Genomic DNA, 27,579 nt, shown 5'->3' with positions numbered 1-27,579 from the left:
ACGGCCATCGGTGCTGCCACGTTTTGTCATGTTAATGACTGTAACAAAGACAGCTTGTGGACACAATATAAAATATTATACTTAGCAATCCTTTGTCACGATCACGGTACAGAAATTTACCTTAGCATGGAAATACCGCAATCACATAAACATCATCTAACAGCTGTAGATAGTTAAAATTTTAATCATGATGCAAGCATAGCTTTCTTCTTTCTTCTATTTATAGTCGATTACCGCACCGTCAAAGGCCACGCATCAGGCACGAGACATTCTTCCCCTCACCTTTCCCATAGAAAAGACGTCACGTCTAAAATTAAAACCCACTTATTTAAAACCCGCCACTTAGCCACCTTCCCGGCTGTACAAAAACTAAAAATATCATCGAGCATTGTGTCACGCTCAAAGAAGTTCCATAGGTCACGGCGACGTACGACGCACCACGTGTCAGGAACACGCCAAACGTTTTTTATCTTTGAAAAAATTATAAAAGGCCTCTCTAACAATGGGACTCCGGTAGCATCTTTGACAATTATAATATCTGAGTCGTTCGCTTCCGCAACAGCGTTAACGTCAACAGATCGTGCTTCGATATTAAACTTTAAATAAATATAATAACTGCTGAATATTCAATGACCATCGTACAAAACACGAACTCTTTTGTTAATAGCATCGTGATGGTTAACATAAGGGTCATCACAAAGGCGAGAGATAACAATGCGCGTACGTCAATCGTGTGCTCATGCAAATAATTTTTTTCTTCATAAACATCCCCTTTATCTGTTACGAAAGCGATGGGGTTAATTAATATGTAAAAAATAATACAATTAAAATTAAGGTCCCCTATAAGTCGGCACGAGGTCAAACTTAACTGACACAATTACAATATTCTTATTTGACATTGCAGAGAATTGTTTGTAAATTTATAGTGGATACTATTTTGTTTCTGTTCATCCATTTAATATATCATGATATTTTATAGTGACTGAACCCTTTTATTAAATAAGCCGGCTTGACAGCTTACTCGAAGGGGTTAATATGAACGTTTAGGATAAACTCAATAAGCTGAGACAACTGGTGCTGAAGCAAAACCTGCAATTGACATCTCGATGATAGCGCAATCGTATACCCAGACGCCGCGCCGGTGCGATCCCAACTCGTATTTCCAACGAGCCAAACTTTACAATTGTTATTGAAAACAAAACGGAAAGGACAATAGTAAGGAATATGAAATAATTAATATTTCTGGTTATTTCGGCATTAAGTGCAACTTTAAGCTGGCGAGCTGTTGCACAAAGCGGCTGACAGAATGCGGGTCGAAAATTTTGAACGCTGTACGATTTTCGGGTTTAAGGAGGCTTTTGTTGTGCAACGGTTTAATACAAAAGTGTCAAATGACAGCACATCTGCTCCCACAAAGGGTTACGCTCGGGGATAGATTATTTTTCGAACCACCCCCGCAAGATTGCTCGCTTATACAGATGTCCCAAGTTACTTTAGATTTATATTTAGCCTATATTTTCAGTACTATAATACTTCTTAGATAATGATTATGTTTATCTGCTTACATATTTTATTAGCCATATTAACAATTTCTTTTAAAAAGTAGTTTTTTAAGTTTTATTTTATCTTCACTTCTATTGCAAGCAATGTCATAGAGTAAAAGTAAGTCTATTTTTTTCGGAAAACGGCCTTCAATAGCAAATCCTTTTAATGTCTATGTAAAATACCTATTGCTAATAAATTTTGTGCTGGTGTATAGAAATTAAGCGTGACTTAAGTTCCATATTTAATTTCTTTGTATGAAACACGCTGTATAAGGTATGCCTATTTTTGAAGCGATGCGATTAAGCTCCTATCCTGAATGTATGTTCGAAGCATGACGTAAGCATCCCGTGCGCGTCCAGTATTGTTGTTGTGCAACATCTTGCGCGATGTAGGACAAAGGAAACGGAGCGTGACGATAAAATTGTCTCTACAGCCGAAAATCTTTCTTGTTGTCAAGTCATATTGTAACAATCATTAATATAACGCTAAATACCACACCTACACGTTAACGGTGACGCGCATTTTTAAAAAGTCTGCCGCCTTTGTCCTATTCTATATTTGTTAGCTCCTAATGTTTTCACATTTTTTTAAACAAACGATAAATTAACGCCTATTTGTATACTGCTACTTTTCATTTCGATCTCTTGCTGGCCAGTTACTTAGACACGTTTGTTTTATTATAATAATAAAATGGATAATCTAACAATGAAAAATACGAGATTAAAACTTACCACTATGCATTGTATTCGACTCTGCATCGGCTACTTCAGTCCTCGATTTCTTTTGGTCCTCCGGTGAGCCGGACGTGTCCATATGTTCCTGTTTGATCTTAGGTTTGATGTCCTCGTCTGGAGAACTTGATGGCATTGGTGAGGTGGACGCTCTTCTTTTGGGCGTTGAAGCTTCCGCGTCTGCTTCTGTATGGTATATATCGTTTGATCAGTTTTTAATTCTTGATAAAACACAAATTAACTTTAAATCATTGGATGTGTTATTATAAATCAGGTATTACTGAGGTAAGTACTAATTATTCAATTTGTGTTTAATTATTTCAGCCCGTAAACAATTTCGGAATTGCTGAGACATTATCAGTCTCTTCAAATAGTTAATTACTTCGTGGGGTGATGATTTTGTGATTTAATATAAACACTGTTATATTGATGGCGAATTTTGTTCTTTTAAAAACATGATTATGTTACGTACCGTCCAAAAGTCGTTTGGGAGTACTCGACGCTCCACCATCTTCGATGAGGTCAGGTGGTGCTATCGAGGGGCTGACGAGAGGTGGGGTGTGTACCCTGCTATTTGGAGGTCTTCTGGCTGTCAGTAACGACGGCCGCCTTCCACTAGAGTTTCCCGTCGCAACCTGCCCTGTTCTTGATCCATCTTCTTGGTCAGAGTTAGGCCCTAGTAAAAGATGGTGTACCGTTAATACAACTTAAAATTTTTTAATGTTGTACATTAATCTATGTTTCGATTAATTTTTATTTTATTTACAGTTTCTGTAATGTTGGATAGGAACTAATTCAAGAGCGAGTCGTAGCGTTGTCACCAAGAGATGGTTGCGTGGATAAATAGAATTGTTTTGTGCTTGTTATCTTACCTGCACTGTAGCAGTGATAGGTGAGATCCTTGTCACAGGAGGAGACTTTGTGCTGTATAAAACGCACAATGTCAGCTAGAGCGAAGGCGCGGCGGCAGGCACCACAGGTGAGCGTGTCTGCCGGCACGCCCGGGCTTGGGGAACCGCCGCCCTCCGCCGCGCTGTCCGCATCCGCTGCACAAGGGAATAAGATTAAATCATAAAACAGTATCTGCAGTGCTAAATAAAAAAAGTAAACGAAGAGTATACTATTAATTGTTATTACATTTTGACTTCGTAATCGAATAATCGATTTATAAGTATCATGAATCGAATCACAGACGATTTGGACTCAAGTCCCTCAAATAGATGTGTATAATTAAATCTAAATCTTTGTAAATAATCAGTAAAAGCAAATATTTTACTTTAAGGTCATCTTCTTTCATATATAATAAAACTTTCGAATATAATAGATCCCGTTTTTAGACTTCTGACCAACAAAAGTTAATGCACCATATGGTCAGTGACACTTGGTTACAATCCTTTAAAGTGTGAAATTACATTTAATAGTATGTTGTTACAGTCACGGTGTTATGGTATAAGGTGTCAGTTGTAAGATTTGACCACTTAACTTTCAATGGACAAAAGGGTATAATAAGTACGTTTCGTCTGCGGTTCATGTTTTTGAATGGGCCAGTATAATTTTGTTGTGACAGGAAAGTACAGCAGATGCTGCGTTTGCTTTGACTTAAAGTTAATTGTAGGCTGTCATAAAAACCAGTAATTATCTTTGACCGAATTTTAAAAGTCTGTATCATTGTTAGAGAAAATCGTTGCAAGTTATACGATTTTATTACAACTATTTATATTTTTTATTATTTTTAATAATTATAAATGTAAATAAATATAAAGATGGCTAAGCAAGAAATAACCCTCAAATTATTTAAAAACCACATATAGTAACAGAAGTAACCAACAATGAATGTAAATTCGCCAACTGTATTCCACTAATACATGGCGACCTCGTGCGTTTTTAATTACCTAATAAATAAGGCGGCGCGACACCATCGCCATCGCGACAGAATTATAAAGGCGCTTTCATACGCGAGTCGCGCACAATTGGTCGGCACATCAAAGCCGTTCGCGAGCTAATTTCACATAAGCATCGTGCAGACGCCCTTACGTTCCGTCCTCTCTTATTATTATTATTCTTTCTTCAGTTTCTTTGTAAAAGAAAGTAGGCCGTACTTAGTGCACGCAGGGGTGACTTGAAACCGGAGTATAAAATTAATATCGCGGTAAAAAAGTTCGTGATTCGACCGCTCTGTGTACAATGTTCTACTCGGTTTGTTTAGGGGGTTTATTATGTAAATGTGACATTGTATTGACGTATTTTTTACAGATTTGTTTAAACGGCCCGGCTCGTGGCAAACGGATATGTTTTTCATCACTTCCTTGTTTAATGGATTGTCTTTTTTGTATGTTTTAATTTGTTTAGTCAGCGTTAACGATGTCGCGTGCTACTTTTATGTATTATTACGTATAACTTATACAATAGCATTGTTATTCATCACTTAGGAAACTTCTATGCTGCTAATTTAAAAAGATAGAAATATAGAGTAAATATCATAGAAAGTCGCTAGGGTAAAATAACCTATGGATTGAAATCCTTATCTAAGATAACGTACAACATCAAAATATTAGAACAGTGGACATAAAGGACTATCGAAAAAATCATAAAACAAAAACCATTCTTGTATGTTATATTCGAGAGTAGTTTTAATTTAAGGAAAACAAGCGAAACAGAAGAATAAAAATATTTTGAACAAAAAAGTTGACTTATTCGACATGTATCCGATGTTAACAATAATTTCGTTCTTTCTGATATATATACACTACGTTATGTATAAATTCGATTTTGTATATGTAAACGTAATACAGTGATTCCGGGTTATCTTGTCCAATACTCAGGTAGCCACACCCACTGCGCGGCGAGTGGACAGCGGTCAGCTCGCGCCCTTTCGCCGACACCCACGCACACGTCTGATTTATTGCCTCTATTCCAATGATTTCAATAAGGGATGACATATTTATAGGATTTCTGTATTCTATACTTTTTCATGTAACAGATTTGGTAATGTAAATCTTTATATATATAATTCTTCTGTGAGTGTGTATGTCACTGAACTTCTCTCAAACGACTTTGATGAAATTTTTTGTGTGTGTTCACGGGGATCTGGGAATGGTTTAGATTCACAATTTTGTCCGCTGGACAATGTTTTTTTAATTAATTTTTAATTTATTAGTAGTTGTTGATTTTGGAATGTTTTACATTGGATCCGACAGACGGCGCTACCATCGAAGTGTCAAATTTTAAATAATATTCGAATTAAAGACGTGTAGACAGGACAACGTCTGTCGGCTCCGCTAGTATGCTTATATAATAAATACGTATACAATATTATATCTGTAATTATTTGTTGTGTGTAAGGAATTTAAGTTTTATACTTTAGTATAAAAAAATACGATACAGACAATGTTGTGATAACTAAAATAAATATTAACTACTAACTGTCGCGCGCGACTCCGTCCGCGTGAAATGAAAAAAAAACTGAATGAGTTCCCGGCAATTATTCGAATCTTTCTCACCTTTTAAACCTTCCTTACACCTCTACGAACATTTTAAGACCAAGATAAGATAAATCCGTTCTGCCGTTGTCGAGTTATAGATATATATATATAGTTATACTAATGAACAGCAATTGATTTTTACATATATAGATTCAATACTGTGTACATATTTACTTTAATTTTAAAAAGATTAAGGTTAATCGATAACTTAGAATAAAACTGAAATAAATATCGGTGATTTATTGAAAAGCCGTCTGGCCGTTGACAGTGGGTTGAGGTAGGGGGCGCCACCCTCGCGGGTGTTGTACCGAAAAGTTTAAATTAGCTCGTTACACATCGCACACGTCGTCGGTAACTGAGCATTGTTTTTTCGCATAGAAAAGGTCACTGGAAGCCAACTTGTGTGTTAGCGAAGTTCCGACCGTCGTCGCGGCATAAATTATTAATTACATTTTGTCCCGGCACGCTGCTGATCCTAACACCATGTTAATTTGTAAAACGTCTCTTAAATTTACAAGGGTTTCCGTGTTTAATACTTTGCTCTTTTAAATTATAAATAATATCAAAAAATTTCGAAAAAAAAAGAACATAACATTTTGTTTTTTTGTTTGTTGTTTAGGTAATTGCCTAGTAACCCTAAGAAAATCAGTTGACTGGAAAATTTCCATGTAACTCTTGAAAAACACCGATAATTTTAATCTCAGTTACGAGTAATTTTAACTCGTGCAAGTTTAACTTCTTCGATAAAATAACGTATTTAATGAATATAAAATTTTATTATTTTTTATAATTTTATTATTTCGTAATTAATTAAATTTAACAAATGTTTCCATTAATTTCATCTTTAAATTAGTTATATCTGCACAGACTGAAACAATAGAAGTATACAAACAAAACAGCGACGCGGTTTCGAATTCTGTATATAACTGTACAAAACAAAAATGACAAGCATTGTACTGTGAATCTAAAAGATTGATCACTGACCTATCCGTAATACGATGAGATTCGAACAAAAATTCATTGAACTCTGACACAACTATGACCAGCGTGTCCGATGTTAATTGGCAGGGGTATAACGCATTGTGGTTACGTTGCAACGAACTGTACGTTTTGGTACAGTCGCGTACAGACGAGGATATTTATTTTCTTACAATTTCGGTCAATCGCTTAACGCTTCCAATGCAATTAGGCACATAAATATTACGTTTTATAGGTCTTTTGGTTACAGTTTTCTGCATGAACTTTGATTCTTAGTGAAAAAATATTATAGTCCTTGACTATACATCAATTTATATGCGACAATACACTAGTGGACTTTATATTAGTAATAATCCAAATCTTGCAAATATGTGTATCTACACGACTGTACCAGATACGAAATAGAAATATGTATAGAATAAGGGTGATTTTTTCTATATTTGGATTTTGTGGGGGCGTTTTAATTGTTATATTTTATTTTGTTCTGTATTGCACGCAGTTTTATTATTATTGATATTTTAGCACGAAAAAACTTACAAAGATAAATTATTAAATATACTTTACATAATTTGGATACAAAGGTAAGAGCGCAATCGCTAATATATCAAACAAGCTCCCTCCGCACGGAAATAAAAAAAAACTTAATAAATATAGTATACGTTCTTCGAGACTTTTTTACATCTCTGCCAAATATCAGCGAGCTGCAGCCCTTGTGGAGATATCTTCAAACAACCATCCATCCATCCATCTAAACAATCGCATTCATAATATTAGTAATAGTAAGATTAATTTAGAAATGTTCGTTTTAAAAAACACATATTAGTTGCTGAGTTCGTTTTATTTTGCCAACAAGTCCAGTTTGTTTTTGTTTTGTTTTGATTCCGCTTTACGTTACCGAAGCATGAATTTTGACATCACAGTTTCTTTGATAACATCTCTTTTCAATGGATCAGGTTGTCGGAAATGGACATTGCTTTCAAAGGGCTATTCGATATAAAGCCCTGTGTCGGCAAATTCCGATTCAACATTAACCGCCTTATTTTTTATCTACGCCTGTATAGGACTTCATCTTTAAGACATACGATATTTAAGTACAATTGTGAATTAATTGCGAGAGATTTTAACGACACGAATTCCAATCGCCAGTGCAGAATACTGTAAATAATAATTCCGGACAATTGTCTGATTCAGCTTTCATCTTTCATGAGAGATGAGACATATATAGTGTCAAAGGTTTGGATACTTTTTCTACACAGGGACTTAATTCCAATACAGATAATTTTAGAATTATAAAACGTCTATTAAACAAAATACGTACTTTTTACTTAGGAATTGAAAGTTAAGGATTTTGTGTACTAATGTGTAATGTGTTACTGTAAATATGAAAAATTAATTGTATCTTTTCAGTTCAACTACATAGCATCTTGCAGTATAAATCGACAGCCATTAAAAATGCCAAGTCTTTATTCTTTGATATAAATTTAAAATAAAAGGGCATATATTGTCGGGGTATAAAGAAATTATATGAAACAATGGGGGCGCTAAACACAAAAGTGCAGAGGGAAAAGTCCTAGGACCATATTGCGCTGCGCCGCCCAGGTCTCACCGCTATTCGCGTCAGTAGGCGGGTTATGTCAACATTGCCTAATGACGTCACACTTCTCCCAACATGGCCACTCCGCAACCCTTGCTACCTATAATTACCCTTAGCAAATGGAGCAGGAGATTTTATTGTATAAAACTCAAGTACTACGTGTTTGTACCTAAGTTTGTATATAAACGGTTTTATATACTAGCACAAAGAGGTAGGAAGAAAAAAAGAATGGCGGAAAGAAAGTAATGTAAATATTATCTCATAAGCTTTAATATGCACCATACAAACGCATTTAAGTATAACATTTTTATTATTTATAAGTCACAGTCAAAGGAAAAGTACTGGATAATTATCACTATGAAACTTATTAACATTTATAAATTTATAAAAGACGAGCAGTTGCCCGCGAATTCATCTGTGCGAATTCTAAAAATCTGGTTATAAATATATCCTATGTCACTCGGAGATAATGCAGCTAATCGGCAGTAAAAGAATTTTTCAAATCGGATCGGTAGTTTCGAAGCATATTCAGTGCAATCATATCTCTCCTCTTTATACTGTTAATATAGACAACTGCTTATTTGGTACATGAGAGTGGATAAATATTAAAGATACGAGTCCACTAGACATTTTTATTAGATTTTATACTTTGTAAAAGGACTAATTAGTTGAAATGTAGTACGTTTTAAAAGTAGTAGAGCTCAGGTGATTACATTATCAGTTAACAATAATTGTCGTATATTAAAAGCCCGAATAAATAATTAAATATTTTCTAAACAAGTAAATATAAAGCATCTAAAGACTATCAAATTATGATAGGCGAGCCTATAAAACACGATTAGCTCTTAAGGGGACGCTTCTCGTCCACCGATAGATAATCAAATTATCCGAAGTAATTCCGAGCGGCGAAAACGTCTGATTATCATCGCCTTGTTTTTTTTTCTCGACCTCAGGGAACCAAAGGAACATTATTCGATGGCAGAATATTTGCTACATAAAATAAAATAAAAGTAAATTAAAATCATACCATTGTATCTTTTAATTTTTTTTTCTAAATAAAAGGCTTAAAAGAAGAAGGTCTTATTGTATATTTTCGAATTTAATTATAATCAGACCAGATTATTCGAAATTAAAAACTACTATGGTATTACTTATATAGTTTGTTTGGCAGAAATATAGCAAACTAATTTCTGTATAAAATGTTATTTATAGAAAAAAAAAGTAACTAAACTCTGATATGTTTTTATGTAACACAGGTAGATGCGGTCCCGGGGGACAAAAATTGCGTAAAAAAAGAAAAGACCACAAAGTCGTTTGATCAAATTAGGCTGGGTCAGTAATCGTGTTACTGATACCCAATACCGACAACGTTCCAAATAAGCAGAGGAAAACAGAGCCCCCGAGTATTGCCTGTTCTGCTCGTTAGAGATATTTGAATTTTTTCGCCATGGGTCGAATTATTTTTTTTTCATCTCTCCAAGCACGAAACGTGATACGCACTTGGGGTAGATGGACAACCCTTAATAGAAAAATATTGAGTGAAAATTTTTTGAAATATACGATATTTCACTCGATGTGAAAATGGAATTTTTTAATCGAAATTCGACACCGGTTACTTATCGTTTATTTATAGAACTTATTAAGAACTCAACAAAAGCTTACTGCTGCATTCAATTTATGATTTTGTAACAAAAAAGTAAATACTTTTCTTTGCATTTTTTTTAATTAAGAAACAAAAATATTACATTATATTTTTGTTTCTTAATTTAATAGATGCCAGTAAATTAGGGAAGTCGCTTTGAATTAAATTGAGATTACAATTTAAACTATCTTATAAAGTCCTATAGGGTGTATCATTAAATTTATAGCGGCATATCATAAATGAATGTATCAAAGTATGTATGTATATACAGCGTGTGTAAAAAGGTTATGGAGAAAGCCTTTTGCGGCTTTCATTCGAAGGATATTTGTCACGGTACGAGTGTCAATAAAAACGCCACACCGGACTGTCTGCCACTATACCACAATACAATAGGGATGTACTCACCGGTTTTTCTTTATCGATATTGTATCGATAAGGAAAAATCATTCTTGCAATAAAATAGAAAATTATATTAAAACAAAGAATTGACCTTCTTCCCACACAGATTAAAAAAATGGGTTAGTTAAGATGTAATAATTTAAATTAATTTAATTATGTAACAATTAGAAAGTTGTTAAAGAATAAAGCATAAAAAGTTACAATAACATCGAAAATATTTTGCGTTTCAAATTTGCAGTATAATACATTATTATTTTTAACAGTTGCTCCAACAAATTTAATTCACCCTCAATATTTCTATCGATAATCGATCATAAGTGTCGATAGAATGGGTCGAGTCTATAACAATGTACCCGTTAAAGCGGACACTTAACCCCTAATCCTCGGCAGTTCTACCCCGCTGGCGGCTGGCGAGCGTTTATGGCAAAAATCTTAATTCTACGGCAGCTCTGACGTTAACTGCCCTCCAGTAATTACAACCAGGAGCTGTATCTATTACATCGAGTGTGCTCTATCTATTTATGAAGCAGACTATGTTTACGTTATATATAAATAAGGTACAATTTGCTGTGAATTGTTTTGAAAAAAATCTTTCCTTTTTCAAAAGGTACAGTTAGTCGAATTAGAAGGTATGAAAATTCATAAATTTTACAATAACTTTCGAAAAGGAAGTTTGATTCTACAATTGAATTGGAACAAACAGAGATAGTAATTCCCAGTTTTTTTTTCTTAGTTAAACTTATTAGTAATAAAATAGCGGGCTTTTTTATTAAACCATATTAAGTAACTTTCACATGACACAGCATAATGCAGCACAAGAAAAAAGATATTCGCCCTTTCTTAATACAAACAAACAAATTATATATTACGGATTATAAAAATAGAAATCATAAATAAACTATAAAACTTTCATACTTTTGAATTTAAAGACTAAATTTTAATCCATTTCCTACAAAACAAGAGAAAACAATGTTCCGTTGAAACCCAGCAATCTCCGCGCGGTATTGTTTTTGCGTAAAGCCGAAACGCATTCAAAAAGTATTTTTCGAGAGTATGAAACAAACGACGTAGTTTTTCCTGAAGCAATAAAAGTGAGGTCATAAAGAGACGTCCGGTCGGGAGCCATGCCAGCGACCACGGTACCCTCAGAGCTTGCGAATGCAGCGAACATTCATAAATACTGGACGGCGTCGGCTCGTTCCAAAAACTTTGCACCATACAATGCTAAAATTGAACGATACAAATATTATTTTTACATTTTATGAAATAGAACTTTGACACTGGAATAAAAATGATAAAGCTACGCGTAACCAAATGAACTATGTGTAAGCTAAAATGATTTATAATATATTAGGCTTTAGAGATGTTAATGCTATTTTTAGAATTAGCATTATACGTCTGTGGAGTATAGAACACTTTTTCATGTCTTGGTTATTTAAATTGGCAGTAGGATTTAAATAGCGATCCGCAATTATGTATCGCAAATTTATGAAGATGGAAATTACATTTGCATTTTTATTAAAAAACAACAATCCCGAATTAAAGTAACGACCGTATTCGGAGCGTGGACTTCACTCGGCCTATTACTTGTTGGTCATTATTTTGACTTATGACTTTTGTGGCAAGAAATTTTGCGGTCAATGCATTCGAGGAATGCAGTTCTATCTGAAATATAATTTTAAATATTACCCCTATGTTGATATAGTGTTGAGGTTTCATAGCGTAAGTGGTTTGCTTTGAACATTCGAAGCTTGTAGTTGACAGAAAGTTTCTCACACAAACATCTACGTTCGTATTGACTTTTAAGTTCAATTTTGCAAAGTTATTTTATATGTTGGCAATAAGGAAACTAAGTTGTAAAAGATAAAATGTTCTATAGTATCTAAGAAAACAGAAAAAGCATTCTTTCCAAATTAATACATTTTAAAAATTAAAACATTTGGTTTAGTGTAATTTATACCTTAGACTGAATCTGCCAAGTTTTTATGTCCCGCTAAATTAATATTAATTAGTTGAAATTGCGAAAATATTTAATGGCACGTCTACCGTTGTGTTCTGTATTGTTCAATAAATAATTTCTATAAATATTCGGTATATTTAGTACAAAAATTAATGATATCGATTTATAGCAGAGAGCTCATTCGATTCGCACAAACTTATGATACAGCATTCGTCCACTTACGCACTCATTTATATGTTAATGTAAATGACATTGGTTTCTCTGTGATTCGTATATAGATAGGAATCGAGAAAAGATATCATTTTCACTGCCTTATTACTTTCCAATTTGTCCTGAACATTGGTTATTGCCCTGTTTATGGCTACCCTCTATTCTGTATTAACTTGATCACTCATGTTTTCATTCACTGTATATAGTATGTAGTACATAGAATTCTTAAATATACATAGTTCTGTATATTTAACAGTATATTTTAATTTAAAAGTGTATATTTTGTGCAAATAATTTTATTCACTTCCAATACCTTTTCGCCTTAAGTCGATTCCAGAGTCGAAAAATCTTGACTTACTCCTTGATGATAAATCCATTTTCTTCTCGTATTGTTTCAAGATGTTAAAACTAAAGTGTCTATGTGTCCAATCCAAAAATAAATGTTTATAAAATAACACTAATTAACACACTCGAACATCGAAGTACCAAAGACCACTGGGCACTTCGCGCGAGACTCCTTGAGGTCAAAAAGCATGTGATCATCTTCGCAGATGAACACAGACTGACTGGCTAGCTCGATAAAGTTTGAGTCCCGAAAAATTAATGAAAGAAAAAAACCAGCCCCAGAGTCCCAGGTAAAAAAATCCCGTATCAAAACCGCCGTTTCCTAGTGACCCCGATCGCTCTCCCATCCCTTTGTTGGGCTCCTTTTATTTATAATAGTACATTTTTTTCACACACGCCACCCCTAATAACGTGCGAGCAAAAATATGCGTAATCGTATAGTACCTACCCGGGCGCAGCGGCCGCGGCGAAAGCGTCATACAGAAAAAAATCCACTGTCCCCTATTTGAATAGCAAAAAGTGCACGTCACTGCGAAAATGGTATTAGTGAATGAATATGATTTTCTACAGATCTAAATGGATGGATGACTTATAATTGTGGCGTTTTATATTTAGCGTGAATTATTGGTGTCAAGATTTATTATATCGATCTGTTACGGAAACCCGGTGGACTATAATACAAATAAAAAAAATTAATCACCCTTTATAAACAATTCAAACATAATGTAGAAAACAGACATAACTATGACAGAATTTTTTTAACAAATTAAATTGTCAATTATTTCTTAATTTTAAGCGAAAAATATATTTCCAAATAGTAAGTACGGGTCTCTTTCCGACTGCATGACCAGTACCCCTTCTATCTTTATAGAGACATGAGACCTCATATACGCATTATTAAGACATAAATCGATGAAGAAATTTCTTGTCAGTTAATAACCGTAATAATGTTAGGGCAATCAGATTTAGCGACCGAAATGTGAGCGAAGTGACCCCAAAGAGACGCAATGTTTGCTATTTCTGCGTAAACAAACATAGAAGATTGACATTGAGTGTACATCTGGTAGGCACAAGCAAACAATAGGGGAAGCGATAAACAATATATAATTCGATTTTCCTACGGTTGGCTACGACAAATTGCGTGTGATGTCGGATGCCGAAATTGTATTAATACTGTTTTTTTGCCTCTAGCTTTATTTAGTTTCAGTTATTTGCAATCAGATGAAAGTAAATCAAATTTGCAAATATGAGTAACAGTCCTTTTAACTGGATTATGGGTCAACTCAGGTTTAAACAGAAGTTAGTTATTTTTTACTTGAAATGGGACAAAGCAGACTATTATAAAGTAGACATGTCAATTGATTTGACCACTGTTCAGTACGCATCCAATTTATCGAAATACGTTGTCATACCACAAATTAGGGAGACATTAAAATTGATGTTTGACCACAGATCCACGATAAATTTTACATGGTAAACAAAAGGAATAAAAGATCAGAAGAACAACTATAACAAAAAACGTCTGATATAATTTGATACAAGAGAACAGGAGGTGATAATATAAAAAAAGGATACAGTTACGCGAGCCGTTGTCCGAGATTATGATCCGAAATTTCTGGTGAATGTTGAGGTTACCTGGCCGATGGGGCGTGTGAAAACGGAACAGGTGGCCGCGGCGTCTTCCGCTCGACCCGGTAATTATAGAACGAACGGACAATGGCGACGCGTGATGCGCGGGAGTGGTTTGACGCGATGGTCGCGGTTTTTCTGCTCTCGTGTGCAAATGCGTCCGTGTGGTGGATTTGTAAATGTTGCCATTAATTTTTTTACGAATGTTTGATTCGGTTTTTACAAGACTTTTTATAAAATAGGTACAAATGTGATTTTTTTCTGCATTAAAAAAATAAGTTTCTGTCGCATCCGAGCAAAACTAGAATATTTATCAATGATTTGTTTATAACCCAAGGAAGTGATATTTTATTTATTTATAAAGTTATCATATAGTTAATTGTTTTTATGATTATGATAAAACTGAAATGTTGATTCAAACGTACAGGTAGTCAGTTACATTAGGAATATCTAAAGCTATAAAAACTAAACGACGAAAATAAATCCGATATGTAATTTTGCAAAAAAATCTCACAAATGTGTTCCAATTCTGGTCAAGGAATCCTTTGTGGACACTATTGTCGAGTGTATTGACGGATGGAAGTCTCAAAGGGTTGGATGCCACCTTGGATACAAAAAAAATTGACAGCGTGAGACACAAATTAAAAGACATACGCGAACTGTGTATAACAGTTATAGTTATACATCCAGAGTATCTAATATTTTCAATGGTCAAAGATTAATGTAAAAATGTTCAGTTTTTAAACGGTTACACAAAAAGTTATCTAAAAATAATTGACCGTTGAGTGCAGAAGCACCATCAATGTCGCTGTGAAGTTGCTTTTCCAAATTCAACTCTACGTTTCTAGAATTTGAAGAGAAAACCGTGACATGCGAATCATGGGACTTAAAGGAATCAATTGCTTGAGTAAGCAATTTACAGGAATTGCCAATCGAAAAGTCCATAAATGGATAAGTCGCGTTCGTTTTCAATAGCTCAAGTGTAGTTGGTAGTTGGACGTTTGAATCGGTCCGCGCAGACAATGGACGACGGCGGAGTCGCACGCGGGTCACTCGGCGGTTATCTTGCGATCGGAAGAAAGCCAATCTTTGCGGCCGCACAGTCAAATTTATTGTACTGTTCACCTCTGCGGTACAGTTATTCGCTACTCTGTGGTCACGTCTAATCATACGTGTTGTCATAAAATTTTCTATATTTAATTAAATGTGCAATGATACTCAGATTCATGACTGCATATGTAATGAACCAGTAAGAGGTAAAGAGTTGATTTTAAGCTTTATGAATCAACACTTGTTTATACTTTGAATAACATGAGTTTGTCATTATATTGCAACTTTGATTAGAGAATGAGATAGACGATTTTAATCGATTGCTGTAATATTTTAATCGAGAACTTTATTCAACTCTTTTAATTGGACAGATTAGCTTCCGGAAAAATCTATATTGGTTCTAATACTAACATTAAATAATTGTCCCACGGTGTGTCGGGCAGTATCTTGCAAAAATTGCCATGTTTGGTTTGCAGTAGCCGAGTTGCATTTCACATGGCCTCAATTAAACAGTCATCACTCAGACGGATGTGGGTGCACAATCTTACGGCAGCGGCGGGTCATCGCGTTAACAAGGCGAGCGGTCACGAGCTGCCCGCTATGGGAAAGCTCCCAGCATACAATTGCATTCTGATACCTCACTGCGTCCGTTTCTTAGCTATTTTTAATCTGTGTCTTCTTTGTTTTTTTTTTCAGTGACACTTGACTTATTTAAAAATAAAATATTGCACTAATGATATATTCCACCGAAGACTTTAATTTTGTAACGTTTTTTTCGATCTGAATTAATTATAAATTAAGTAATAATATTTAACATTAAGCAAATTAAATTAAGCCGAAGTACCGAATTGTATTAAATGCTACAGACCTCGGTCCATGGCGCTATAAATCTCAAAGAACTCCCACGCGGAAACTCCGATGCAACGAACAATACGCTAACATACAACAAACACAATATAAATCATAAATGAACATCGGACTATCTTTCACTCCTTTGACTCTGTACCTTATGATTTTTAACACCCACTTAATCTCTTCAAGCGAAACAATAAGCCTTTTAAGACATTGCAACATCGGTTTAAGCTCGCTTAGCAAAACGTGGGATGAAAGTTACGATATCAATGTCTGTTTATTTTTTCGTGTCGGCGCTGTCTAATTACAATTAACTCTATGATTTATTTTGTTTTGACTTCACTATATTTTGATCACGTAATACGAATTGTAACATTTTACTCGTCATATTATTGAAGAGGCGATATAAGAGCCGCATCTAGTCTAGCATAAACAAGAAAAATAAAACCTAAAGCTAGTTTTTTTTTAATTAAGTTACACACAATCGCGTAACTGTCCGTTTCGCTCTTCTTTTCATTGTCGAATGGATGTAGAAAAAATAAATAAATCGAGGAATCTCGATGAATCAAAAGCATTGGACAATGGTCACGGGGATCATTCAGACGGCGGACGTTTTGGGATGAAGGATGACCGAAATAAAGGCACAGGTAAAAACCACGCGGCTTTGCTCGTGTCAATCAAAAGTATAGACTATCAAGTAACATACGAGATGCAAAAAATTATAAACTTCTTTTTATTGTGGCTATTTCGCGGAGAAATAACTTCTTCAGTTTAATAAATTTCATGTTTATAAGAACTTTTTTGTTTTGCTTTTATAAAAAAAGTACTTTCTCTCTCTCTCATTCCCCTTAATAAAATTTGATAATTTGATTTCACAAAAATCCAACCGCATAACAATAAGCTTATATTATATATCTAGGTGAACTTATATAAAAACGGCTAAACACTCACGTATATTCGTCTGATGGCGGCACCGACTATTATACAAATAATGATAACATACATTATAATTATACAAGTATCTTATAATGCCTCATGAAAGTTTAAATAAGTCAATACCTAGGTGAAATGTAAATACTTTTATTTGTTTGAAACCAAGTACGGAAGCTACGACTAAAATAATTGCATTGTCATAATTGAAGACAAAAAAAAATGAAAAATTTAAAGTGACACTCGTAAACCCTTTTCTAATAAACGATGAAAGGATGACGAATAATGATACACAATACTTATTTAGCCTACAGGCGACTTCGACCCTATTCGCCATTGTCGCAGTATTATCGATATTCATAGACGGACTTCTGAGCCTGTTTTGCCCAAAAAAAAACCTTTGACCAAAATTGTTTGTCAAACGCGGGTCGGCTTATTTTTTGTTCAGGTGTTTATCGAAGTTTGACCATGGGAAAATATCACAGATTCAGGTGCCTCTATCGAATTCGGGTCCATTGTCAACCTGTTGTGTGTTATTAGAGATAAAAATCTTTGCAGCTTTTGTTTGACAACTTTACCATTCCAATGTCTAGTATTTACTGTTTATTAAAACTGTAACAGCTTAGTAATTAAGTATCAATCTTATGATCTGCTGAATGTAAGTTTGAGTTTAAGTACTAGTAGTTGTTAAAATTTCCTTATTTAAGCTCGAAAAAGTTCCGGCAGCATTTGGTCTGTCTATTTCATTAGCTATTAAAGATGTAAAAACAATATTTTATCCATACAGAATCTTTCTTATAACCTTGGATAAAGGAAGCCTTTACAACTATGCCTATTAAATTAAAGGCTTGATCGTACACCTACCAAAGTTTAAATCGTCGCTAGCGTTTCTATGACATTAACAAATCGGTATCAAAGCCTGACAAAGATGGACTCTTGAGAATCTGTCCACCCACTCCCTGTCTATTGATCGTAGTACCTTCACAATAAATTAATTCCTGTTATGAACGCCTTTTTAATCCATTGTATTTTTCTTTTATCTATTTAACTAGACCTCTAAATGGAGTTTAATGTTCGGTCATCGGTCAGTGTAAAGGTCTTTTATAATTACGTTCCAAGCGGAACAAATGTATATAACATTGGAGCCTAATTTTGGTGGGTAAGGAGAGTTGTTAAATATATTATTTAGTTATTGCCATTATGCAAGGGTTACATATTTAATTTGTTAAAAGACTGTGTCTATGTGTGAATAAATAATTTAATATATAGAGAAATATTTCTTCTAAAATATAAATCGTAGATTGTAAGGGACTAAGGTAAAATTGCTACAGTTTAACAGAAATGGTCAATTATCATTCAGTTTTATCTTAAACCATTGGATTAGTGTAATTCTCTAAAAGGGTTCTATGTTTGGTGTCAATTTTTATTGTTTGTTACATGATTTTTGTTCTTGATATAAATAATCCTTTTTCCTAACAATATCTAACAATGAATGGTTTTAAAATTTGCAATTTTTTCTTTCAAAAATAATCTGTCTATAATCTTATATCTATATCTAATAAACTAATAAAATGTATAGAAATGTTGTATTTGTATATTTTCTTTTTCAAATTTCTATTGATTTGTAATAAATGATAACCAATTTGATATAACATGTTATTATTTTCTTTCTATATATTTCTTATATCTGTAACTACGTATATGTGCTTTTATATAGAAAATTATTTTAAATTAGCATCTTATTATAGGAGGAGCGTCGGTGGCTCAGTGGTCAAGCACTTGACTTGCAATCTGCAGGTCCTGGGTTCGAATCCCGCCATGTACCAATGTGTTTTTCGATTTCCGATTTACATATGTACATTTATCCGACGTTCTTACGGTGAAGGAAAACATCGTGATGCAACCTGCACATATCTGAGAAGACTTTCAAAAGATATGTGTGAAGTCAACCAACCCGCACTTGACCAGCGTGGTTGACTATGGCCTAATCACCCTTAACTTAGGGTAGGCTCCGAGCCCCTCGGTGGGGACGTATAGTGAGCTGATGATATATATATATATATATATATATATATATATATATATATATATATATATATATATATATATATATATATATATCTTATTATATGTATAAATTGTATTAAATTCTTTTTAATTATTGACCAAGTTAGTCATAAATAAACATTTACCTCCAACGTTGTTTAGCATCACTTAACAGCGCGGGACTAATAAATCCAAATTAAACTTGGTCTGGACCTCCGTTTAACATAACATATGTAAATCCATACACATCTTTATCTTTGGGATCACAAAAACAATGCCGGTGGATGCGGACATTAAGAAAAATAAATCCACCGTCGGTCCAGTTGCAAAAAGAGCGGGTGGCCGACGCCGAGGACCGCTTACATTATTATTCGTAATACCGAAATTAACTTTATTCCCATCATTTAAATATCGGCTACCTTTTATTAAAGATATCGGTCCTTCTTTCTTTATGTCTTTTTTCTCTAATATCTGTAACACAACTTATAATGTAGTTAAAGACTCATTTCGAGAAGTAAGGATATTTAAGTTACGTCGATAAATACTATAAATGGTTATTGATACTTATAAAAAATTATTTTTTAAGACATATCTACGATTCTCCGTACTAAACCTACTAAAATTTCCTAGCCTTGAGCGATCTTAGTATCGGCAAAGACCATTAAACGTTGCTCCATCAAAGTTAAAGACTAAATTAAAATTAATAAAAATATTTATTAATTATCCAAAGTATTAATTTTCTGTAGCTACTTCAATGACTATCTTTCCTAGACGGAATCGATTCAAAGTATCAAGACCTAAGTAGCAGCTGTAACTTGGTACCAAGGATCAAGATTGAAAGTTCCGCTTGTAAATGCGATGCTTCGATATTCGCTTAATGAAGACATATTGAATCGCTAAGCGGCGAACGACATAGTCAACGTTTTAAATTGACATGCAGCCTTTTATGTGATATCCGCTCTTTATAATAAAAAAAAATAAATAGATTATAAATCAAATACAAGCAATTAGAACATCAATTTTCTTTTGATGAAGAGAAGTTAAGGAGCGTCGGTGGTTCAGTGGTCAAGCACTTGACTTGCAATCTGCAGGTCCTGGGTTCGAATCCCATCATGTACCAATGTGTTTTTCGATTTTGGATTTACATATGTACATTTATCCGACGTCCTTACGGTGAAGGAGAACATCGTGATGCAACCTACACATATCTGAGAAGAAATTCAAAGATATGTGTGAAGTCAACAAACCCGCACTTGGCCAGCGTGGTTGACTACGCCCTACTCACCCTTAACTTAGGGTGGGCTTGAGTCCCTCGGTGGAGACGTATAGTGAGCTGATGATGATGAAGAGAAGTTATCCCGTTAAAAATAATAGAAATCAGAAGAATTCCTTGTTCATTATCAGTGTATCTTTATGACATATGTAGTGGTCAATATAAATAAGAAGCTTTTAGAGTATTCGCTATGAGTAATCAGGTACAACAAGCATTCGATTTGCAATGGCCTTTAAAAACAACAAAAAACACATCACAAAGTCCTAAAATTTACAATTAGAGTTACAAGAGTGGGGAATCATTGTTTAATAATTTATTTAGTGAGTGGCATTGGACAGAAGGGAAGTTAACTTGGATTTTTAAAAGTTTGCAAAAGTTAGGAACGCGTGGCAGAACTCGCGTCTGATAATGTAATTCGATGATTCGCTAATTCACACCTTTGAAGAGGGTTAAAAAAGCCGAGGCCCTCTGTCCTCTGCAAGTTGTAATTGAGGGTACCTTTAAAAAGTTTTCGGATAGTCAATTTTAAATTAGACACTACTTGTTTTCTTATTATTAAGATTCTTTTTTAGTTTTCATTGTTTAGAACTAATCGTTTTCTATACTTCTAAGACTGATAGGATAGGAATTAGTGAAATTCTACGATCATGTATTTCCTATATTGATTAAAAAAAAAGCTTCCTAGAAATTACGCGTACAATCAATGGAGACGCAAAAGAGGGGGTTGCTTTGTTCGATGCGTACTCGAGGCTCCTGCGCCGGTAATAAGAACAAACGTGTCACCGATGAGATGACGCGTGTCGGCCAATCGGGCGGGAGGCCGCAGCCGTCGGTGACGTCACCTGGCCACCGACCAATAGCGGTGCCCCCTTGCCGACGGTCAACTTGGACTAATTGGCGTTGTGTGCGATAACTCTCTAGCCAAGAGGAATCTGTGCACTCGATTCGGCGCACACGCATGTCTTATTTCTACGCACACACATGCAAGTACTACGCAAATAAAAAATCTCTTGAGAGATAAGCAAATATCTTGTAAAATAAAGGAACTGAATCTATTCATGTACTATAATATATAATACATATTAATTCAACCACTCGTTTACACCAATTTTATACGAAAGTCTTTTAACTAAGTAGTATTGAGAGTCTATCAATAAAGATCTTTCTAGGAAAATATCGTTTACAAAAAGAAAATTAATTTATCAAGTCAACAGTGGCTACTTTTCTGCCGAGTTGTTTTATCACTTAAGCTAGATTAAAATTAGTCAATGAGGAAAATATAGTTTTTAAAAACAAAAGTAAAGCATGGGAACACAAACAAGAAACGGTTTATGAATTATGTGCAATTATATTAGCCGTCGGACAGTGAGAACTTTACACAATGGCATAAGAATTTTAATGTAAACTAATTAATATGAACAATTTCTAACATCTACAGCATGCTCCGTGCAGACTTTTATGGCCATAAAATTAGCATACGACTTATGTCCTCTTTTAGACAATTAGATATTTTAGTTATTATTTCTTATAGTTTACTTCCTAGTATTATAAACTATAACCTAAATTGCAAAATTTTAGAAGTATTTATTTTAATAATAAATTATTAAAAATATTCTGAGAATCAGATTAGTAATAAACTGAATAAAATATTTAACTATCCATTCTTTGTTTGTATGTGTTATTTGAAAAGCTTTGGTTTTTGTCTAAATTAATGCTTAATATAAAAATTAAACAGTGTTTAAGGGCTAATTACGCTACGACTAAACTAAACGTATTTTAATATTTATTTAAACATCTTTCCTGTAACATATCACGACATATACCTACTGTCTTTGCTACAAAATGGACATTCAATGTAAATATAATTAATATCGCTAACTTATTTTCCATATTAGATGACTCATATTAACATTGTCTATATTAGATTTGACCTGTGCACATTCGAGTTAGGTCTTATGTCAGTGCTGGCAAATGTGTAATTATCTTACAAAATTACGTATTATATATCCCCGGTCGAGAATTAATGAATATTTCCAAGAAAATAATATCATCTATCAATTTTTTTAAGACATGTTTTTTAAATCTGTGATAGAGGAAGTAAAATAATTTTATTTTCTTTCTGTATTTTTAGATACTCAACAATGTTCTTTTTAATAAGTAATCTGATTGATAATATGACAAATAAACGGATATTAACTCTTTTAGCCAACTTTAAAGTTATTGCAATTCTACTTGACAATGCAACTTAGAATAGGCTTAAGGCGGTTCTTAGTAAGTAGGTATATATCGTACATTGTTTGTAAAACGTGACAAAACATTATTTTTATTAATTTTTTAAGTGGTTATAAAAACAATTGACGTCAAACGATCTTATCGGAAAGTCATAATGGAAAAAATCTGGACATTTTTATAAATAGTTGCATAATTATATCAAAAATAAATATAAATATGTACAATGTCGTACAATGAGGTATTAAAAAAAACAATTATTTTTAAATACTGGCTAGAAAGAATGTCTTGTTGTTTTCGAGTGCTGCATGTTTTGTTGTTGAATAATTTAAAGCGGCAAGTGAGGTAGTCGGTGTAACTCTTTAAAACTATCCCTGTCCCTCTTGGACGGATGACCAAGGTCCCGAGCAAATATTGACTCAAGAGCTACAATATTAAGTAGCTCGTTGCTGACTTGAATAGAGTCTCGTCAGAGCTACTGACTGCAATTGTGTGAAACTGTGTGCCCGTTAAAATTTTATTTTTACTTAGTTTTGTTAAAAAATCTTCGGTAAAAAGCTAGGTACTAAAGTTTACGCTAGTTTTAACGATTATAACTAACAAAAAATGATGTATATTTATTTTGCAAACATCAATAATGAAAATAAACAAACCTTGCGCGATGCGTACAGCTGGCATCTTAATTCTCATCTTGATTTGGTCACCTATTTTTGGATCTTCAACAACTTCTTTATCCTCGGAAATCTTAGCAGCGACAGCTCCTTGTCCGCGGCAGCAGTTCACACGGGCCGCCGGCGCTGCCGCTTATCGGCCCGTTTTTTAAAACGATTTTGATAACAAAGGTCGAGATGTCACAGAATTGTCCTCGAAAGTCCGACGGCGAGCTACGTCTAACAAAATTTTAGTCATCTTTTTAAGTCAATCATTTTTACAGTTTAAATTTTTTAACAACACCGTCTTCTACTTTTTCCTCTTCATGATGCTTAATATGTCTCATTCGTCGGCCAAATATTTACTTGCCAAAATGTATTGGTCATAAAACGGCCTTATCAACACTCGAATGAAAGTCTCGCGTTCTATCTAATCTGAACGCACTCAGTGGCGATCTTGCATTCCAGCTAATAAGACGGTTTTTGCACTAATATATTTTCATATATTAACTTCTTCACTTCAGTCAAAGTCACAGATCTTGCATAGATAATTTTAAAAACAATACGAAATAAAATAATTAAATATTTGCAGAAGGTAACTTTAACAACTTAACAAAAGAAAAGCGAAAATAGTGATAGTCTATTTTGTTTATGAATTTCGCGAAGTGGCGTATACCGCGATCGAGATCGAGTAGGTCGCGCGTGCGGAGCGGTGTAGCAGGTGCGCGGCCGGCCGCCCGCTCTCGCCCGCTGTCCGAGAGCGTCTGTGGCCGTCCTGTGTCCCTTCGCGCGAGGGCGCCCGGCCTCGGGCCTCGTGTCCACGACTCGCGCCGTCTCGCTCCGCTGGCCGAGAGCAACGCGGCGCGCGCGAGTCCGCACGAAGTGGCCAGGGGTTACTCGCGGTCGCCGACGCCTCGGCATCTGAACAGAGACGCCGCGACACTCCCACAAACGCAGCCTCCCAGCGCGCGAAAAGGATAGACATTGATCACAAGTGCCGTGCGTCGGTGTGCGTGCGCGGGTGGGGCGAAGATGCAACGCGTACAAAAGAAAAGGGATAATATTTGCCTGCATATTTCATGACTCGATTAGGAGATGGAATTTTTAATTGAATGGACCTGCGTCGCGCGGTCAGTACGAGCTTTTTAGAGTTGTGTTAATGAAGACGAACGACTTTAAAACTGTATTTTTATTTAAAACTTGGTTTTAAAGTTTACATACTCCACGTTAGTATAAAAAGAGAATAAAGCCTTAAGTAAGAACCAAAAGCGTTTAATTAAGATGATAAATTTTATAAAATAAAACAGTATAAATGTCAAAATAAGTAACAATAATTTTAATTTACGGATGGAAAATTTGTCTTGACAAAGTCATGGTAGTAAGCGTAGCTAGTAGCTACGCGCGTAGCATACTCGTAGCGTGGTCGTCGTTTAGAATTAAATCTAAACACATATTCTTAGGTCTGTCGTATTACTGTCATATTCTATTCTTATGTTTATTTAAAATTTGTCTTGTATTTAAAATAATGATAGACTCAATATAAACAAGCCCTTTTAAAAAAGTAAGAAACGCAACACGTTGAACTCTACAGATGGCTAGATCTTTCACTTTCACTCTTCCAAGTTTCCGAGCGCATTTTTTCCCCCACGTTATTTTACTTAAGACGCTACGAGGAACTTATCTCGGTCGGTCCTTGACTTTAATAAGTTTTATGAGTGTCAGTCGAGACTTAACTGGCGCGAGAACGGCGACGAAAAAGAACTTTTTCATAATTGTTTCTCAACTCGCTTCGTGAACTTGGAACTTTTGCCTTCGATTATTGAATTATTTTTTTATGTTTGTCTACCCGCATTATGATAAATAGCAAATTATAATTGTACACATATGTATTACGTCATACTCTCTTTGTTACATTTGTATACAATTACCCTACTCTACCATTTTATTAATAATTAATAATTATTGCGAAAATAAAGTTTTTAAATGATTAACTTTTTTGTTATTAAAAAAACTTTTATCTGTATTGTTTCTAGAAACAATGAGAAAACGGAGGACAATTAGACTGGTCAAACAAATAGGCCGGACATTAATATATTAGAGGTCTGGGTCACTTCAGGTGCGTTTCAGTTGCAACTTCAAAATCATTTCATCCCTCTCTAAAGGCGACTTACGTAGGGTGGAAATAGAGACAGGTGAAGTGTTGTACGTTTTCCTAAAGTGGAAACTGGGGACATAATGACGCGTGTATGTTGATCTCATTCATATGTTGGGTTATGTTAGTGACATGAAAGGGATGGTGCTACGTTCCGAAAGTTTTCATATGTGAAGGCTCACGCGGTTCGCTACTCGACGCTAGGCGGCGTGGAAATGGGGGAAATGTTTAAGCCTTAAAAAAAAGAAAATGTTCCTTTTTAACATCCAGTGCCCATTAAATCTCTATGTATTTCTTAGTTATTGTTATTCTATATACAACTAGATGTATTTAAATTATAACGATTTTCAGGAATATTTTCGTTCTAAATCTACAAAGTTATAAATATTATATAATCACAGTAATTCAATTTAGCTTAAAAATGATAAATCATTGCATCATGTGAAACAAACATAAGTTAAAATAGCACCGTTGAGAAACCTTTCTAAAATCGACGCGATTTAAAAAACTTTCCAGTAGATCTATAATTACACGACGCGACGGTTACTTTTTCTGACGTTTTTTTCGACCTCGGTGACAGATGCAGGATACACGAAATTGCTCAATTTGAGACTTGTAACGTTATATTTGTCAAAGTATCGAATTTAGAAATCAGTATTCGCAAATTAATTCTTAGTTTAAAGTTCGGTGTTCAAAAGTCATTCTATGGTCACAAGAAGTAGTGTATTATATAACATTACTGAAATAAGCCTCAAAATTAAATAATGCGTTAAAACTATGGGTATTTAAAAAATCATCCGTTCATTTAGGTATTAGGGAATTGTTAAAATATTATTTATTTATGAGCTTTGTCTCGTTAGATGTTTTAATAATTTCCTTACGATCTACGCTCAGTGTTATAAAGAGCTACTCTTGGCTATAAATCGAACCAGCAACCACCCCATCCCCTGCGCGGTGGTGATTTTAAAATAGCAACAGGCAAGCGTCAGCTTCGTTCAAGGGCAGACGGCGCACGTGTTTCGAACAAGGATTGATGTCCCCGCAATCCAGGAATGACGAAATCGTATACTGTTATGACCACTTTACTAGCCCGAGGTAAACTTTTGAGGATTCTTTTTTTTTATAATTCCACAATGACACACCCCACCCTAACATTTGTGATAAGTTGTTGCAACTTACCACATTAAAATGTAGAATTATAAACGTAAGAAAGTATTTTGTCTATCTTGATTATCCAAGTTAGAAGACTTCTTAAGGGCTGGCTAAGGTCTTGCATACAGATGTTTGAATTTTTTGTTATCAAGTAATATCGTTAAGATATCAATGGAGTTACGCACTTACTATGTTATGTTATGTTTCTCACCAACACAGTATCAGGATATTGAGAAGTCATGTTACTTTACTCCCTTGTCTACAAGCAATATTATTACCATGACTATTTGAAAATAGAAACGCAAGGGCGACTTACCACAGAGTTATATATAGAATGGTCAGGAGCGCATACTTTACAAGATCTATGTCTCCGCACCTAAATAAACAACATTGATTAATGTTCCGTTTAAATTTTAAATTTATATATTAGTTTATTATATTAATTAATTATAATATTAAAACTGTACTGTAGTAATTAATTACTGGAGTTTCTTCTCCAATAAAGTATTATTGTCGTCGCTAATTAAGTTTAAAAAATAAGAAGGTTTTATATAAATTAAACTTACGGTTACAACATGCCAGTATGTAAGAGGAGAATACTTCTAAGATATATAAACTCGTGACAATTATTTTGTAAAAAAAAATGCTTATTTATAGTATAACCACTAGACAAAGAAACATTGTACTAGCTATATTACTAATAGAAGAGTTTATGATGTATGGAAGTATT

The 27,579-nt window shown here is 34.4% G+C and overlaps 1 protein-coding gene across 2 annotated transcripts in view; it reads right to left on the bottom strand.

Annotated features, from left to right (window-relative positions):
• The window catches only part of Cph (BCL11 transcription factor chronophage), a 35,081-nt gene extending 10,786 nt beyond the window's left edge, over positions 1 to 24,295 (bottom strand). Inside the window, exons 1-4 of one of the 2 annotated variants that reach the window (XM_013306910.1) lie at positions 23,549 to 24,295; positions 3,149 to 3,322; positions 2,749 to 2,952; positions 2,277 to 2,462 (exon numbers count right to left, since the gene is read on the bottom strand). In XM_013306910.1, the coding sequence (XP_013162364.1) occupies positions 2,277 to 2,462; positions 2,749 to 2,952; positions 3,149 to 3,322; positions 23,549 to 23,585 (601 nt within the window). In that variant the 5' untranslated portion in view covers positions 23,586 to 24,295. Of the gene's footprint in view, positions 1 to 2,276; positions 2,463 to 2,748; positions 2,953 to 3,148; positions 3,323 to 12,899; positions 13,018 to 23,548 lie in introns of those variants that run through there. The other variant, XM_013306911.1, reaches the window with a different exon arrangement.
• Positions 24,296 to 27,579: the final 3,284 nt, after the last annotated feature.

This window comes from Papilio xuthus, unplaced genomic scaffold (assembly GCF_000836235.2).
Source record: "Papilio xuthus unplaced genomic scaffold, Pxut_1.1 DF828177.1, whole genome shotgun sequence".
In the NCBI taxonomy this organism is placed as follows: Eukaryota; Metazoa; Arthropoda; class Insecta; order Lepidoptera; family Papilionidae; genus Papilio; species Papilio xuthus.
This window is presented reverse-complemented; position numbering and strand designations above follow the sequence as displayed.